The sequence below is a fragment of the Anomaloglossus baeobatrachus genome, chromosome 5 (assembly GCF_048569485.1).
Source record: "Anomaloglossus baeobatrachus isolate aAnoBae1 chromosome 5, aAnoBae1.hap1, whole genome shotgun sequence".
In the NCBI taxonomy this organism is placed as follows: domain Eukaryota; kingdom Metazoa; phylum Chordata; class Amphibia; order Anura; family Aromobatidae; genus Anomaloglossus; species Anomaloglossus baeobatrachus.
The window spans coordinates 85,138,042-85,154,771 of record NC_134357.1 but is presented as its reverse complement, the minus strand read 5'-3'; the positions used below and the strand labels follow the sequence as shown (position 1 = coordinate 85,154,771).

Below are 16,730 nucleotides of genomic sequence, written 5' to 3'. Positions count from 1 at the left end.
GCATGAATTTCTATTATATTTACACTTTTTTCTGTTTTTTGTTTTTGCTGTAATAAAAAGCCTGCAGCTGTGGTCCCATATCAGTGTGCGCCCCCTGCTGGAGGAAGCCTTATTAGACTCAGCGTTCTGGCTAATGCTGGTGCGCCCTCTGCTGGTCAGCACGTGACTACTACGAGGACGCTGCCGCAGAAGGAATTAATATGAGAAAGAAGAGGCGCGCCCTCTGCCGGTCGGTAAGTGATTGACACGACAACGCGCTAAGCCGTCTCCCCGGTAACAAGCTCCGCCCCCGCCCTGCCCCGCCTCTGTACGTCCTGGCGGCGAGGGGAGTGACGTGTGCGGGGCGGGGCTAGAGGAGGAAGTTGTTGTTTCTGCAGCAGGGGCTGTTTGTTGTGGCACCGCCGGATCGGAGCCGGGATTTCCTCCCGGAGCACAGGACCCCGTGCGGCCTGATGACCGCGCCCCGGCCCCCGGTCTAGCTGTCTCCCACACCCGCGTCCTGCCGGGCTCTATGGAAGTGATGGAAAGTCCACTGAACCTGGTGAGTGTCCTCTGCCTGCACTGCAGCACGTACATGTCCGCCCTGCCTGCCACCGCTGCACGGAAGGATACACACCACCTTGTAGGAGCAGATCTGGGGTTGTATCCAGCAGCCACATGTAGACCCCAGGGCCCCTCTGCAGAGGAGGATGGGCCCTCAGTCCAGCACTGTCCCAGTAATCCGGGGTGGGATTGTGTGCCGGATTATCAGACCTCTGGATAAGGAGATCTCCAGGGCTAATCATCATTGTGCTTCCTCCAAGAGAACATAAAGGGCCAGCGGCTGCTCCCCTCCCCCTCCTCAGCACAACACTCTGCTACATGGAGACCCTTTAATTGTCACGTCACCTTTGTATGGGCGGGTCATAAATACTCTGCGATCTTTGTCCTTTAAATTGTCCTTTATGACACCCTGGTACAGAAGGATTTCACAGCCTGGATCTTGGGGGTTTTCCAGCAGTGTCATCTGTCAGGGAGCGCCCTGGCTCCAAGGCAGGTGAGGGCAGGGGGCGTCAGGGGTTAATGGTCAAGCAGGAGAGCACCCTGCGGATTGTGCCAGTGATGTCATCAGACTGATCCTCCAATCAGGAGTGCAGTTTATGGCTCTGCCCTCGGGGGGCGCTGTGGTGTGGAGCTCCTGCTGGCGGTCAACACTGCACATGGGGCCCCTCAGACCTGCAGGGCTCGTGGTGTCTGCTGCCCCAGTGCTGACATCGGGATGTCTGTATATACAGTGATGGGGAATGGCAGCGCAGCCCCCCCCCCCCCCCAGCGCCTCCCCCATCACCTCATTTCCACTCTGTGCCGGATCGGAGTTGGCGGCAGCACAGATTCCAAGATGCCTATTGTACAATCACAACCTCTCCAGGGGCACAACTGACACGGGGTCTCCGGGACCCTTCCTTGTCAGTACCAGCCCAGAACAGGGGTTCTCCATCAGACTTTTTCCCTTTATCTCTTAGATCGGTCCTATCATATACCTCATCCCCTGTAAATTGCACAAACACCTGGGTTACTGCAGGGTGTTTTTTTTGGGGGTGGAGGGGACTTACTAATGATTAGTATGGGGGCGCACTATGGGTCACTGATTATAATTATTTTATCCAGTCATGTGACCTTCAGAGAAAGTAGAGTGGAGCCCCCCAGAGATGTAGTAGAGTGGTGTTTGGGCTCACTCACTTTTGTTTTTATTACCCCACAGATTCCATGGCAAAATCCACATAATGGCTTCACCCTTCTGCTTGGAACAAGCTTCCCGTTCATTTCATTGGCCTTTGTCCTATATGGTTTTTAACATGTGGTAGAGGAAGTATCCTGTGAATCCTTTGAGCATTCTCCATGTACACACAAACCACAATGGGGTTGTTTTACATTCATAAGTGGGTAAAACTGGATAGGGCTTGTAAAAACAAGCAACTTTATATTTTCCCACCTATTGAAAGTCCCCTCTATTCTCAGTAATGGAAGGATTTAAATTTTCTAGTGTAGAGCTGGTTGCCTAGGTTACCAGCCACCCTGCAGTCCCAGTATGGTCGGTTACCTAGGTGGTAAGCACTGTGCGTTACAGCCAGTCCCTGTTGCTCTGAAGGTGGCTGGGTGCTGCTCCTATTAGAGGCAGAGTTGGCTGACAGAGCACTGTTCACACTCAACCAGTGGAGCAGCCATAGCACTGGGCAGAACTGTCTGTCTTCAGGAGACCAGACAGCAGAGGAGGGGTGTACTTATGAAGGTTGATTTTGAGACATCCCCTTTCATGGGATTTTCCAAGCACAAGGCAAAACAAAAAACAATAAGTGTCCAAGTAATGAGCCTTGTGTTCTGTTATTGTGTACGTCCTGTTATTGTGCACGTCCTACATCTCCCCCAGTGCTGCCCAATCCACCTATAAAGCACCATCCTGAGACTTCCATACAGTCTCAAGATGGATAAATTGCTGCACTGTTTCTCCTTCCTAACATTCTTCTCACTTCACCCATTAAGTGCTATCCTCAGACTCCTCTGCTGCCAGTAATGTCCCGAGTGCTAACACTGGCTGCACCGTACACATCACCCGTCAATAGTGGAGGATCACTGGCCACACCCCTATGACATCAGCGTTCAGCCCAAGTCCCGCCCTCTTGCACAGAGCTGTGCTTGACTGACAGGTTGCGCTCTGCTCAAATAACAAACAGGAATTCTCTGCTCTGTGCTATGAACTGACCGTGCTGGGAAGTAAGGCGCTCAGAGGCGGAACTGAATTTTAATAGCAAGTACATTTTGAAACTTCCTCATTTCTCTTTAACCTTGCAATGCTGACATAATCTGTGCCCAGAAAATGCCATTAAAGAAGATCTGCCATCAGATTTCACTATACAAATTGCATGCAATATTTCATAAATCTCGTATTCCTGATGAGGCTGGTGGACTTACTTTAAAAAGAAACTGTCTGGCTGTATAATTCTGACATTGAAATGGATATTTTAAGTCCCGTTAAAACATGAGCGCTCACGAGCCCAAATGTATTGAGTTTCCATCAACCTAGTCTTACTGACGGCTGCAGCTTGTACTGAGCAGGGTGAGATCATCTGCGGGAAGGAGGACACTGAGGAGTTGTCAGGTCTAGTTGGGGTGAGTTTACATCTCATAGATTTTACTTTAAGGCTAGGGCCACAAAAGCGTAGTGCATTGAATGCGACCCTCGGCTCCTGCTCTGCTGTGAGTGTACGCCAAGTGTCATGCCAGTGTGATGCGATCGCAGCGGAGGAGAAGGCGGGTGCTGCAGAGGAGCGTGATTAATCTCCCCATCTTCTCCATTGTCAGCTGATGCGATTATCGCACTGGACTCCGGTGTCATCCAAGTGCAGTGCGATGTTTCTCTTGCACCCATAGACTTGTATGGGTGCGAGTGAAAACTGATCGGATTCCACCCGCAGCATAGTGCGACTGTTTTCTCGGTCCGATTTATAGCTGAGAAAATAATCGCAGATGGGAGCGGCCCCATAGAGCAACATGAGTCCCGGTGGAATGGGAGTTTTTATCGCATTCCACTCGGACCGCTTTACCCACAATGTGTCCTAGCCCTAAAACGAAGTACTCCAGTCTCATAAGGTGTAATTAATAATCTGTGCAATTTGTATTGTGAAATCTGGTGACAGATCTACTTAAATGTGGATTTCGAGTGAAGGGAACCTGTAGGCCACCTCTTCCTGGACTACTGGCAACACTACTTTTACTGCAACTTTTCCCAGTAGTATATTTTACTGATCATCTTCTCCACCTCTATACTCCCCGTCTGCAGATTACATACGATTTTCTTTGTTAGGTTCCCTTAAAAAAAGAGCATGTCATCAGGATCGTGCTTGTTAAAGCAAAGCTTTGGGCATTATGGCGCTGTTATACTGATCCACTAGGTATCTTCAGTGTACAAATTTGCAGATTGTTTGTTGTTTAAAGGAAACCAATCACCAGGATTTTCGTATATAACCTAAAGCCAGTGCTATACTGGCACTATCAGGCTGATTCTATACATAGCTTTAGTGGTCAGCTCGGATGTTTAGGTTTTGAAACCCGAGAAAGTAAAGTTTATAAAATCATCAGCTTCTTGATTGACAGCAGCTGAGGATCAGATAATATCTGGGGGGTGTTCATAGTTATCCCCTCCCCCTGTTAGAATTAGCATAAGTATTATACAATCTATTTCATTTTTGACTTGCAGGACCTGTGTGAGGTCATACCCATGTGACCAGAAGGGGCAGGGCCTCAGCCAACAAAGCTGATACCAGGAAGCAACATTTTTCTGTTGGCTGAGGCCCCGCACCTAACAGGGGGAGGGGATAACTATGAATACCCCCCAGATATTATCTGATCCTCAGCTGCTGTCACTCAAGAAGCTGATGATTTTATAAACTTTACTTTCTTGGATTTCAAAACCTAAACATCTGAGCTGACCACTAAAGGGTCTGTAGAGAATCAGCCTGATAGTGCCAGTATAGCACTGGCTTTAGGTTATATACGAAAATCATGGTGATTGGTGCACTTAAATTTATCTTTAGAAGTTTGGATTTTCGAAGTTCATTGGGGCAGGACTGGGGGCAGGGTCTTCGTCTCTTCTCGGTCCCTTTTACTGTCTCTAGTGTCCATTTCTTCATATTGTTTTAATTTTTGTGCTGATGCATGTGCACATTGATCTCTCGGTGGGCTTCAGTAAAATGGTGGCACACGAGCATATTGAGATTGTGGCTCATCATTGAGCCGAGAATTTAATCTGCGCATGCGCCGGCACCATTTTCCTGAAGCCCACTGAGGCATCAATGTGCACACGCATCAGCACAAAAAATAAAACAATAAGAAAATATAGACAACAGAGCAGGTGGGGGGGAGAGCCACAGTCCCGCCCCTCTCCTCCCTACAGTCCCGCCCCTCTCCTCCCTACAGTCCCACCCCATTAAACAAAGAGCTTAGAAAACCAAAACTTCTAATGTAAATTAAACAACAACCACACTGCGGATTTGTATACTGAAGGTACCTAGTGGATCAGTATAACAGCGCCATAATGCCCAAAGCTTTGCTTTAAGGCTACTTTCACACTTGCGTTCAGCGCAGTCCGTCACTATGAAAAATAGCGCAGTCCGTTAACGCACTGCGCTATTCTCCATAGACTTGTATGGGCACGCACTGTAACGCAAGTGTCAGCGTTGCATCCGCTGGACGACGCAGCGTCGTTATTTTGACGCTGCGCCGGGCGGATGGAACGCTGCATGTAACTTTTTTTGGAGCAGCGGAAACCTTTATTTTTCACTGCGCATGCTCTTTTTTTTTTTTTAATCACAAACTTTATTTTATTTCTCGGTGGCCGAACGTTCAGCTGAGCGCCCGGCCGCCGGCATGTCGGGGCACTCAGCTGAGCGCTCGGCCGCCGGCATGTCAGGGCACTCAGCTGAGCGCTCGGCCGCCGGCATGTCAGGGCTCTCAGCTGAGCACTCGGCCGCTGGCATGTCAGGGCACTCAGCTGATCGCCCGGCCGCCGGCATGTTATAGCGCTCAGCTGAGCGCTCGGCCGCCGTCATGTGAGAGCGCTCGGCCGCCAGCTATTAAGAGCGATCAGCTGATCGTTCACAATAGTCGGCTGCCGGTACTGTAAAGAAGGAAAAAAAATTAAATAAATAACGCTTTCCGTTATTTTGTATGATCCATGGCATTGCGTTGTGCCACTATATGCAACGCATCCGTTGCATCTGTCACACAACGCAATGCTACGGAAGCCGTCCAACGCAAGTGTGAAACTAGCCTAACGCGCACAATCCTGATGACATATTTGCTTTAACCTTTTTCTGCTAAGGGTATATATGTGATATGTCAGGACACTTCCTGTGGCTAAAGAAGGTCGAGAGCTCATGTATCCTATAAAGAACCTTCTTTCACAGATATCTGCTCAATATTCAGGGTCTAGTATTTGGGGAGCAGGACTTGATTGAATTTAGGGACCTCCACTGTGAGATTTTTTTTTTTTTTTTTTGACCGACAGTCTAACATGTATGGGGGGGCGGCCAACTGATTATCGGAGAGGCGTTTTGGGAGCGCTAATCGCTTTGTTCTCCTGTCAGTCGGCGGCTTTCTCATAGAGAACATGGGAACACTCCTGTGTATGGAAGAGAAGGACAATATGGCTGTCGGCTGAACGGTCGGTTACGTAATCTTCCACCCATCTGGGTATGGCCGGCTGTATTCTCTCCCCATAGAGATTTCGGGGACTCCTGGGTGTGCTGATGCTGGGTTGATCAAATTTTCATGCTAATTCCAGTGTGACACTAAACTGCCCATGTGTGGAGTAAATCCAGGGCTCTGCTTCTGTTTCTCCCTTAGATGGTTTGACACATATCCCTAGGTTGTTTTCTTGCATGTGAAAATGCACTAAGGCCAGGCTCACATTATGTATTAACCCGTGTTGAGTCTGGTGTCTGGAGGAGGGGGGAGGGGTCTGGCGTATGGAGGGGTCTGGAGGAGGGGGGGAGGGGTCTGGCATATGGAGGAGGGCAGTGGCGTCTGGCGTATGCAGAAGAGCATTGGGGTTTCGGGGGAGGGCACAATTAGCCCCCGGGCTCGTGTGATGTAACAACCTTGTGAGCGCTGGGAGAGCGAGTGTCGATACCACTGCAACAATGCGGGCACGGAAAGGGAGTCTAAGTGTGGTGGCGGCTGAGTCTGACATATGCAGGAGGGTGGCGGCAACAGCTTGTAGTGTATGCAGGAGGGTGGCGGCACCGTATGCAGGAGGGTGGCGGCAGTGGCGTGTAGTGTATGCAGCACTGCAGTCTTGCAGCGCTGGGGTCCTGGGTTCAAATCCCACCAAAGACAACATCTGCAAGGAGTTTGTATGTTCTCCCCGTGTTTGCGTGGGTTTCCTCCGGGTTCTCTGGTTTCCTCCCACACTCCAAAGACATACAGATAGGGACTCTAGATTGTGAGCCCCAATGGGGACAGTGTTGCCAATGTATGTAAAGCGCTCTGGAATTAATAGCGCTATATTAATGAATAAAATTATTATTATGCAGTAGGGTGGCGGCAGCGGAGTCTGGCGTATGCAGGAGGGTGGCGGCAGCGGAGTCTGGCGTATGCAGGAGGGTGGCGGCAGCGGAGTCTGGCGTATGCAGGAGGGTGGCGGCAGCGGAGTCTGGCGTATGCAGGAGGGTGGCAGCAGCAGAGTCTGGCGTATGCAGGAGGGTGGTGGCAGCAGAGTCTGGCGTATGCAGGAGGGTGGCAGCAGCAGAGTCTGGCGTATGCAGGAGGGTGGTGGCAGCAGAGTCTGGCGTATGCAGGAGGGTGGCGGCAGCGGAGTCTGGCGTATGCAGGAGGGTGGCGGCAGCGGAGTCTGGCGTATGCAGGAGGGTGGCAGCAGCGGAGTCTGGCGTATGCAGGAGGGTGGTGGCAGCAGAGTCTGGCGTATGCAGGAGGGTGGCGGCAGCGGAGTCTGGCGTATGCAGGAGGGTGGCGGCAGCGGAGTCTGGCGTATGCAGGAGGGTGGTGGCGGCGGAGGACTCTGGTTTATGGTGTTGGGGAGGGGCGCGATGGCCGCAGGGCTCATGTGACGTAACAACCTCTTGTGAGTGCTAGGAGAGCGAGTGCTGATACCACTGCAACAGTACAGGCACGGGAAGGAAGTATACGTTTTTTTTATTTTAAAGGAAGCAATAATGGGGAATGAGAAGGGGTTAGCAGTGGACAACCCCTTTAATATATCAGCGTGTCTATTTCGTTAAATGCTTTGAGTCACCTATCCTCATCCACTCAGGTTTCCACAGAACAGACCTGAGCGTGTCACTGAAGCCTAAGACTCGAATTTGTACATTAATTCCATTAGTTAATTTATACTGAGTCCTGTGTTGCTCCCTGTTGCTTTTTATTTGGATGCAGCAGTGATCTGATGGCTGCAGCCAATCATCGGCCTCAGCGGTCCTGTGCCGTTCCTCGCTGATGTGTGTGATTGGTTGCAGAGATGATTTGTGTCTGTTCAAAACCATTATGCAACCAATCACCGGCCTTGGAGAAGTAAATAAAGACTGGTAGGTCATGTAATGACTGAGTTTAGGTCTCTTAATTATCGTGACATTTCTGCCTTTGGTCATTTTTGATCTTAGACCTCCTTGCAATGTTCTGAACTAGTTTCGGCATTCTAGGTCCTTTCTATTCATACAACCATTTTCTTATTCACACCCTCGTTTTATTTAGTTTGTGCTCCTTTATTGCCCCAAACATTGTAATAACCGGATGGCATAGTCGTCTGCCCGAGCCATAGTTTCCCTGTAATTAGCAGCTGTGCACATTACATGGTGACGTATGTGCAGGTTTTCCTCTTTAGTAACACACGTGACTGCAGAGCGGCTCCGCTACTATTCTGGGCTGAATCATTACATCACGAGGATTGAATTCTTACATGAATGAGATGTGACATGCCCATGAGATGGGATTTCTTGCATGAATGAGTGTATGGGTATTTGGTATTCTGCCTTACTAACAGCTGTGTTAGTGTCTCATTTTCTGGCTGCTGTAAAATTTGATCCTCTTAGAAGGACTAAAGCTCCCAGCATTCCCATCCTAGTCATACAGAAGAGAGGCATGTTCTTCAGATGATGGAGTGTATATACTTTTTAAATCAGATTATATTCGTACATATTTAAGCCGAAACCTGGCCATCTTAACAGGGATTCTCCAAACCCTCATATACATGCACGCTCGAGTTGGCTGAGCAGTCATGTGTTTCCAATGAAATTATTGATTCATACCACTCTGATACCTCTTTCTAGAGAAAAGGATTGGGCATGTTAAAATCCAACATGTCTGATCCTACTCCTCCCAATATCTGCCACTGGTGATCGAGACACCACTATGCTTAAGAGATGGTCATCCAGTACACGCTGCAACATTGCTAACGATATATCGTCGGGGTCACGGTGTTTGTGACGGACATCCGGCGTCGTTAGCGACATCGCAGAGTGTGACAGCTAGGAGCGATTATCAATGATCGCAAAAACTGCAAAAATCGTTGATTGTTGACACGTCGCTCCTAATCATAAAGTCGTTGGTGTTTCATTCCGTAGGTTGTTCGTCGTTCCTGAGGCAGCACACATCGCTATGTGTGACACCGCAGGAATGACGAACATCATCCTACCTGCGTCCATCTGAAAGGAGTAAGAAGGTGGGCGGCATGTTCCGGCTGCTCATCTCCTCCCCTCCTCTTCTATTGGCCGGCCGCTTAGTCACGTCGCTGTGACGCTGAACGCACCTCCCCCTTGAAGGAGGGATTGTTCGGTGGTAACAGCGACGTCGCTGAACAGGTATGTGCGCGTGACGTTGCCATAGCGATATTGTTCGCTACGGCAGTGATCACCACATGTCGCATGAACGACGGGGGCGGGTGCTATGGCTCGCGACATCGCTAGCAATCGCTAGCGATGTCGCAGCGTGTAAAGCACCCTTAACTGTTCTGGTGGCCATGCATTGGCAATGGATAACCTATTGTCTATATGGAGTAATTAAAAAATGAAATGTGAATAGATCCTTATAAATGTTGAAAAATAAAGCGTACGTAAAGGAGATTATGACGGAAACTCTGCTTTTAAATCGGACACGCACATTCTTCTGATAAACGGATTTTTGCAGACAATGAGCGGCTTATCCCCTGATAGCACCGATAGGTGCAGAATCTGCCTAAAACCCTGTTGCATTATGAAGATATTGAAAAAACTCCGTCATGCGGATAGATTTAATTGCAAGGTTGTGAACAATAGAGCCCGGTGATGAATGGCTCTGGTAGGTCGGGACCGTGTCCGGGTTTTCTCCAGGTTTCTTGTGCATAGATATAGAGTGCTGTCACCGCTGTGAGGGGCCTTAAAGGGAAGGTGTCGCTTTTTTTGTCTTTGTATTAATAGTGATTATGAAATAAAGTATTTTTAATACAAAATTAAATTCACTGTTTGTTTAGTTTTTATTTAATTCTAGTTTTACTGATGCACTGGGGGCTGCCATCCTGGATCTGCTGTAATGACAGTTACCTAATTTATGGCAGCCCCCAGGGCATTCACTCTGATAGTCAGACTCCAACTCTATACTTAATGCAGGAAAGCTCCTTGCTGTGAAATGGAACACCCACTGGGCTGTCCAGATCACAGTAGAGGGAGGAGATCAGCACCATCTTTGTGGAGCCCACAGCGTATGCTGTGTGCTGCACTTTCCCCTGTCACCCACCGGGATGGATGGGGTGAGTACTGGTGCCGGGCAGCGGTGATTGCATCGTAACTGATCCGAGCTGCTCCCCACTCTGCCGGTCACCCCCTTCCCCTGCCGCACTCTGCCGGTCACCCCCTTCCCCTGCCGCACTCTGCCGGTCACCCCCTTCCCTGCCGCACTCTGCCGGTCACCCCCTTCCCTGCCGCACTCTGCCGGTCACCCCCTTCCCTGCCGCACTCTGCCGGTCACACGCCCTCCCCGCATGTGCTCACCTCCGCTGCTCGTACTGTGATCGCTAAGAGGACAGGCTGCCGGGGGCGCAGTTCTGAGGTGAGTGCATGCGGCTGGAAGCGGTGATGACGGCATGACATCTTTAGTGTAGTGCCATTCAGGCTGCTGATCACCCCTCAACGCTTGTCATCTCCGACCTATCTCGGCTGGCACCACAGTATATGGGGGCTCGAGATACAGGGAGATTGTCGGCGAGCGGGGCATAGGGACACTGTCAGCAAGTGGGGCATATTGAGACAGTGGAGCACTATGCAGCTGGCCTTAGTGACACTCTAGACATATTCGGATCAGTTTGGGGCCACAAACAAAATGGCACCGCACTGTGTCCTTGAACTTAATCTTCCTTATCTTTTTGGAAACACCCAGATTGCGAGGGGGAGGTGTGGCATCACACGCAGGAGAGCAGATTACGCCCACTTTTACTGCAGCTGTAATGTGAGCTAGTTCTACAGTAGAACCTTGGTTTATGAGAACAATCCATTCTGGGAGTGTGCTTGTAAACCAAGTTACTCATTCAGCAAATCAAAATTTCCCATAGGAAATAATGCAAGCTCAGACAATCCGTTCCACAACTTGTTCAATATCCCCTATTGTGCCATTCCACACACATGCAGAAACACACACATATTATGCTCACCTTACCCTCCGTTCCTTCGCCGGCCTCCTGGTTCTTGTAGTTCGCAGGTACAGTATGTGTATTGGGTAACCATCGCGACGATGCAGGAGCTTCCGCTGTCGATGTCCACGTCAGGAGCCACTTGCCTCTAAATTGGTCAACGCGCTGCCTTTGAGAAGCGCTGACAGCGGAAGTTCCTCCCTCGTCGCAGTGGTTACCCGATACACATTCTGTACCTGTGGACTACAAGAACCAGGAGGCCGGTGAGGGAACGAAAGGTAAGGTGAGTATAATAAGTGTGTGTGCGTGTTTTTGTGCGGACTGCAAAAGCGAGTCAGAGCGAAAGAGAGTGAATGTACGGAACCAGAAGTGTGTGCAGTGAGTATTTGGTCGTACAGCGAAGATTGCTCATAAACTGAGTAACACATTTACAGCAAGCTTTGCTCGTATAGCGAAATACTCACACTGTCACACACCAAGTAACTTGTAAACCGAGGTTCCGCTGTACAGTACTTCTACAGTCGGATTTCAGCAGCTGCTCCCCCTAGTGTTTGAGTGGAAAATTTCAAACTTTTGATTTTTTTTTTTTATATTTTTCTCAATTAAAAACAAATAATTTTATTTAAGCATAACGTTAATACTTTATATTTTTTCAGTTATTGAAATTTTATTATTTTTTAAAACACCTTCCCTTTTAAGGTTGAATGACTAAAGGGTGCTTTACACGCTGCGACATTGCTACCGATATATCTTCGGGGTCATGTCGTTAGTGACGCACATCCGGCGCCGGTAGCGACATCGCAGCGTGTGACACCAAGGAGCGACGTTCAACGATCGAAAAATCGTTCAAAAACGGTGATCGTTGACACGTCACTCCTTTCCTTAATATCGTTGCTGCCACAGGTACGATGTTGTTTGTTGTTCCTGCAGCTCCACACATCGCTGTGTGTGACACCGCAGGAACGACGACCGGCAATGGAGAAGGAAGGAGGTGGGCGGGATGTTACTTCCCGCTCATCTCTGGCCCTCCGCTTCTATTGGCCGGCCGCTTAGTGACGTCGCTATGACGTCGAACGCGCCTGCCCCTTGAGGGAGGGATTGTTCGGCGGTCACAGCGACGTCGCTGACAAGGTATGTGCGTGTGACGCTGCCGTAGCGATAATGTTCTCTACGGCAGCGATCACCAAATGTCGGCCAAACGACGGTGGTGGGAGCTATCGCGCTCGACATCGCTAGCAATCGCTAGCGATGTCACAGCATGTAAAGTACCCTTTAGATTACATTTTTAAATACTTCCAGCAGTTTGGTCTAAAGTGAGGACATTCATTAAGTATATGACGTTTTTGCTTTTTTTTTTTTCCCCTTGTTGCAAAAACTCTGCATTTTAGTGTACCAGCAATGCGATTGAGTTTTCAAAAATCACACACACGCTTGTTTTTTGGAACTGTTAGGTATTTATTAAAATCTTCAGCATGACAATGCTTTCAAGGTTTTTTACCAATTCTAGAATGGGGGGAAAATAGCATGCAAAAAAAAAGTGCATATTTCATTCAGCGTTTTTCCAGACTGCTCTGGTTTTTGCTGCCGAAAAATAAAAAGCTGCAAAAATGCAACTTTTTGAACATACCCTCATGGTAAACGTCTGGATTAAGACTTAAAGGGGCTTTACACGCTGCGACATCGCTAATGCGGAGTCGTTGGGGTCACGGAATTTGTGACTCACATCCGGCCGCATTAGCGATGTTGCTGCGTGTGACACCGATGAGCGATTTTGCATCGTTGCAAAAACGTGCAAAATCACTCATCGGTGACATGGGGGTCCATTCTCGATTATCGTTACTGCAGCAGTAATGATGTAGTTCGTCGCTACTGCGGCAGCACACATCGCTCCGTGTGACGCCGCAGGAATGAGGAACCTCTCCTTACCTGCCTCCCGGCCGCTATGAGGAAGGAAGGAGGTGGGCGAGATGTTCCGGCCACTCATCTCCGCCCCTCCGCTTCTATTGGGCGGCCGCTCAGTGACGTCGCTGTGACGCTGCACGGACCGCCCCCTTAGAAAGGAGGCGGTTCGCCGGTCACAGCGACGTCGCCGGGCAGGTAAGTATGTGTGACGGGTCTGCGCGATGTTGTGCGGCATGGGCAGCGATTTGCCCGTGTTGCACAACAGATGGGGGCGAGTACCCACGCTAGCGATATCGGGACCGATATTGCAGCGTGTAAAGTAGCCTTAAGTTCAGAAGAGTGTGATGTATATGTGAGCAACATGCCACTCACAGACACTGTTTGCTGATGTGCTGGTGCATGGTGGCTATTTCCCAAATTGACCTCAGAAATTGAAACATACTTTAGTCTATACTGGTTTTTGGATGTGGCTAGTGCAAGTATATACCGTAGTAGGCCCCTCCTGCACCCGTGCTATGTGGGTGAGTAGATGTGACTGGTCTACAAAGATAATCTCCAAATAATTCCAACGTCATCTAATCTGAATTTAAAGGGGTTGTCCACTACTAGGACAACTCCTTCTTATTCCACATGCCAGATAAAATAATAAAGCCTATACTCTCCTCCTGTATTAGGATCATTCCAGCAGTGTCTGGGCTCACGGAATTGGGGCTCATGTGAGGTTGTGACGTCACCCGATCCACGCATCCAATCAGCGCCAGCTTCCTTCTCCCCTACATTTGGACTAAACAAGATTGCTTGTGTGTTCGAAGGTGGGGAGAGAGAAGTCGGCACTGAGGCTCGCGTGACGTCCCCGCAGCACGAGAGAGGCGCTAATATGGGAGACGAGTATAGCCTTTATTATTTTACCTGGGGCAAATGTGTAATAAGGAGTTGTTCTAGTAGTGGACAATCCCTTTAAACTGTGATAAGCTGGCGGTGCACATTACATTGTTACCTCCCACAACCCCTCCATACACAGGAACGCTCGGCCGTCGTAGTTTCTTACAGACTCCCCTGGCCGCAGATTATCACTACACTGAGCAAAATTCAGCAGGCGGATTCTTCTCTCTCCTGACATCATCTGTCTCGATAGTCAGGAGGCTCCCATACGCCACAATCATCAGGCTTAGACAACTTTTATCTAACATTTATGGTGGCCTTTACAAGCTATCCCTCTCCTCTAGAGTTGGTATGAATCAATATGCAGGAACCAGTCCAGCAGGCGGGTCAGCAATCTTTAGCCGCTGGGCAGAAGCCCTATTGACCGCTTCCTACCTCCAAAAATCCGAGGCTCTTATTTTCTTAGCCAGTTTAGCGCAAAGTCATTGTTGAATTGTAAGGCTAAGGAGACACGGCGAGAAAAACTTAGCGAGTGGAATGCAATAAAAATCACATTCTACTCGGACCAATGTTACTCTATGGGCCCGCTCCCATGAGCAATTTAATTCTCAGCCCTAATCGGACCAAGAAAACAATCGCAGAATGGTGCGGATGGAATTCAATTAGTTTTTCCTTGCAACCATAAAAGTTTATACAGTGCTGGCCAAAAGTATTGGCACCCCTGCAATTCTTTCAGATAATACTCAGTTTGTTCTTGAAAATGATTGCAATTACAAATTCTTTGGTATTATTATCATCATTTATTTTGCTTGCAAAGAAAAAACACAAGAGAATGAAACAAAAATCAAATCATTGATCATTTCACACAAAACTCCAAAAATGGGCTAGACAAAAGTATTGGCACCCTTAAGGTCCAGTCACACTAAGCAACTTACCAGCGATCCCAACAACGATAGGGATCGCTGGTAAGTTGCTAGGAGGTTGCTGGTGAGATGTCACACTGCGACGCTCCAGCAATCCCACCAGCAACCTGACCTGGCAGGGATCGCTGGAGCGTCGCTACACGAGTTGCTGGTGAACTCACCAGCAACCAGTGACCAGCCCCCAGCGCCACGTGGAAGATGCTGCGCTTGGTAACTAAGGTAAATATCGGGTAACCAACCCGATATTTACCTTGGTTACCAGCGCACGGAGCTACACGTGCAGGGAGCAGGGAGCAGCGCACACTGAGCGCTGCTCCCTGCTCTCCTAGTTACAGCACACATCGGGTTAATTACCCGGTGTGTACTGCAGCTAAATGTGCACAGAGCAGGGAGCAGCGCACAATGCTTAGCGCTGGCTCCCTGCTCTCCTAGCTACAGCACACATCGGGTTAATTAACCCGATGTGTCCTGCAGCTACATGTGCACAGAGCAGGAGCCGGCACTGACAGTGAGAGCGGCGGAGGCTGGTAACAAAGGTAAATATCGGGTAACCAAGGACAGGGCTTCTTGGTTACCCGATATTTACTGTGGTTACCAGCCTCCGCAGAAGCCGGCTCCTGCTGCCTGCACATTTAGTTGTTGCTGTCTCGCTGTCACACACAGCGATCTGTGCTTCACAGCGGGACAGCAACAACTAAAAAATGGCCCAGGACATTCAGCAACAACCAACGACCTCACAGCAGGAGCCAGGTTGTTGCTGGATGTCACACACAGCAACATCGCTAGCAACGTCACAAAAGTTGTTCGTTAGCAGCGATGTTGCTTAGTGTGACGGGGCCTTTAGCCTAATACTTGGTTGCACAACCTTTAGCCAAAATAACTGCGAACAACCGCTTCCGGTAACCATCAATGAGTTTCTTACAATGCTCTCCTTGAATTTTAGACCATTCTTCTTTTGGCAAACTACTCCAGGTCCCTGAGATGTGAATGGTGCCTTCTCCAAACTGCCATTTTGAGATCTCTCCACAGGTGTTCTATGGGATTCAGGTCTGGACTCATTGCTGGCCACTTTAGTAGTCTACAGTGCTTTCTCTCAAACCATTTTCTAGTGCTTTTTGAAGTGTGTTTTGGGTCATTGTCCTGCTGTAAGACCCATGACCTCTGAGGGAGATCCAGCTTTCTCACACTGGGCCCTACATTATGCTGCAAAATTTGTTGGTAGTCTTCAGACTTCATAATGGTATGCACACAGTCAAGCAGTCCAGTGCCAGAGGCAGCAAAGCAACCCCAAAACATCAGGGAACCGCCGCCATGTTTGACTGTAGGGACCGTGTTTTTTTCTTTGAATGCCTTTTTTTTTCCTGTAAACTCTATGTTGATGGCTTTTCCCAAAAAGCTCTACTTTTGTCTCATCTGACCAGAGAACATTCTTCCAAAACGTTTTAGGCTTTCTCAGGTACGTTTTGGCAAACTCCAGCCTGGCTTTTTTATGTCTCTGGGTAAGAAGTGGGGTCTTCCTGGGTATCTTACCATACAGTCCCTTTTCATTCAGACGCCGACTGATAGTACGGGCTGATACTGTTGTACCCTCGGACTGCAGGGCAGCTTGAACTTGTTTGGATGTTAGTCAAGGTTCTTTAGCCACCATCCGCACAATCTTGCGTTGAAATCTCTCGTCAATTTTTCCTTTCCTTCCACATCTAGGGAGGTTAGCCACAGTGCCATGGCTTTAAACTTCTTGATGACACTACGCACCGTAGACACAGGAACTTTCAGGTCTTTGGAGATGGACTTGTAGCCTTGAGATTGCTCATGCTTCCTCAGTTTGGATTCTCAAGTCCTCAGACAGTTCTTTGGTCTTTTTTCTTTTCTCC

General features: G+C 49.0%; 1 protein-coding gene across 1 annotated transcript in view; it reads left to right on the top strand.

The window, feature by feature from the left end:
• The first annotated feature begins 344 nt into the window (after positions 1–344).
• Positions 345–16,730, top strand: part of NRBF2 (nuclear receptor binding factor 2) — a 34,051-nt gene continuing 17,665 nt past the window's right edge. Inside the window, exon 1 of the mRNA XM_075352339.1 lies at positions 345–541. Coding sequence (XP_075208454.1) covers positions 512–541 — 30 coding nt within the window. The 5' untranslated portion in view covers positions 345–511. The remainder of the gene's footprint in view (positions 542–16,730) is intronic.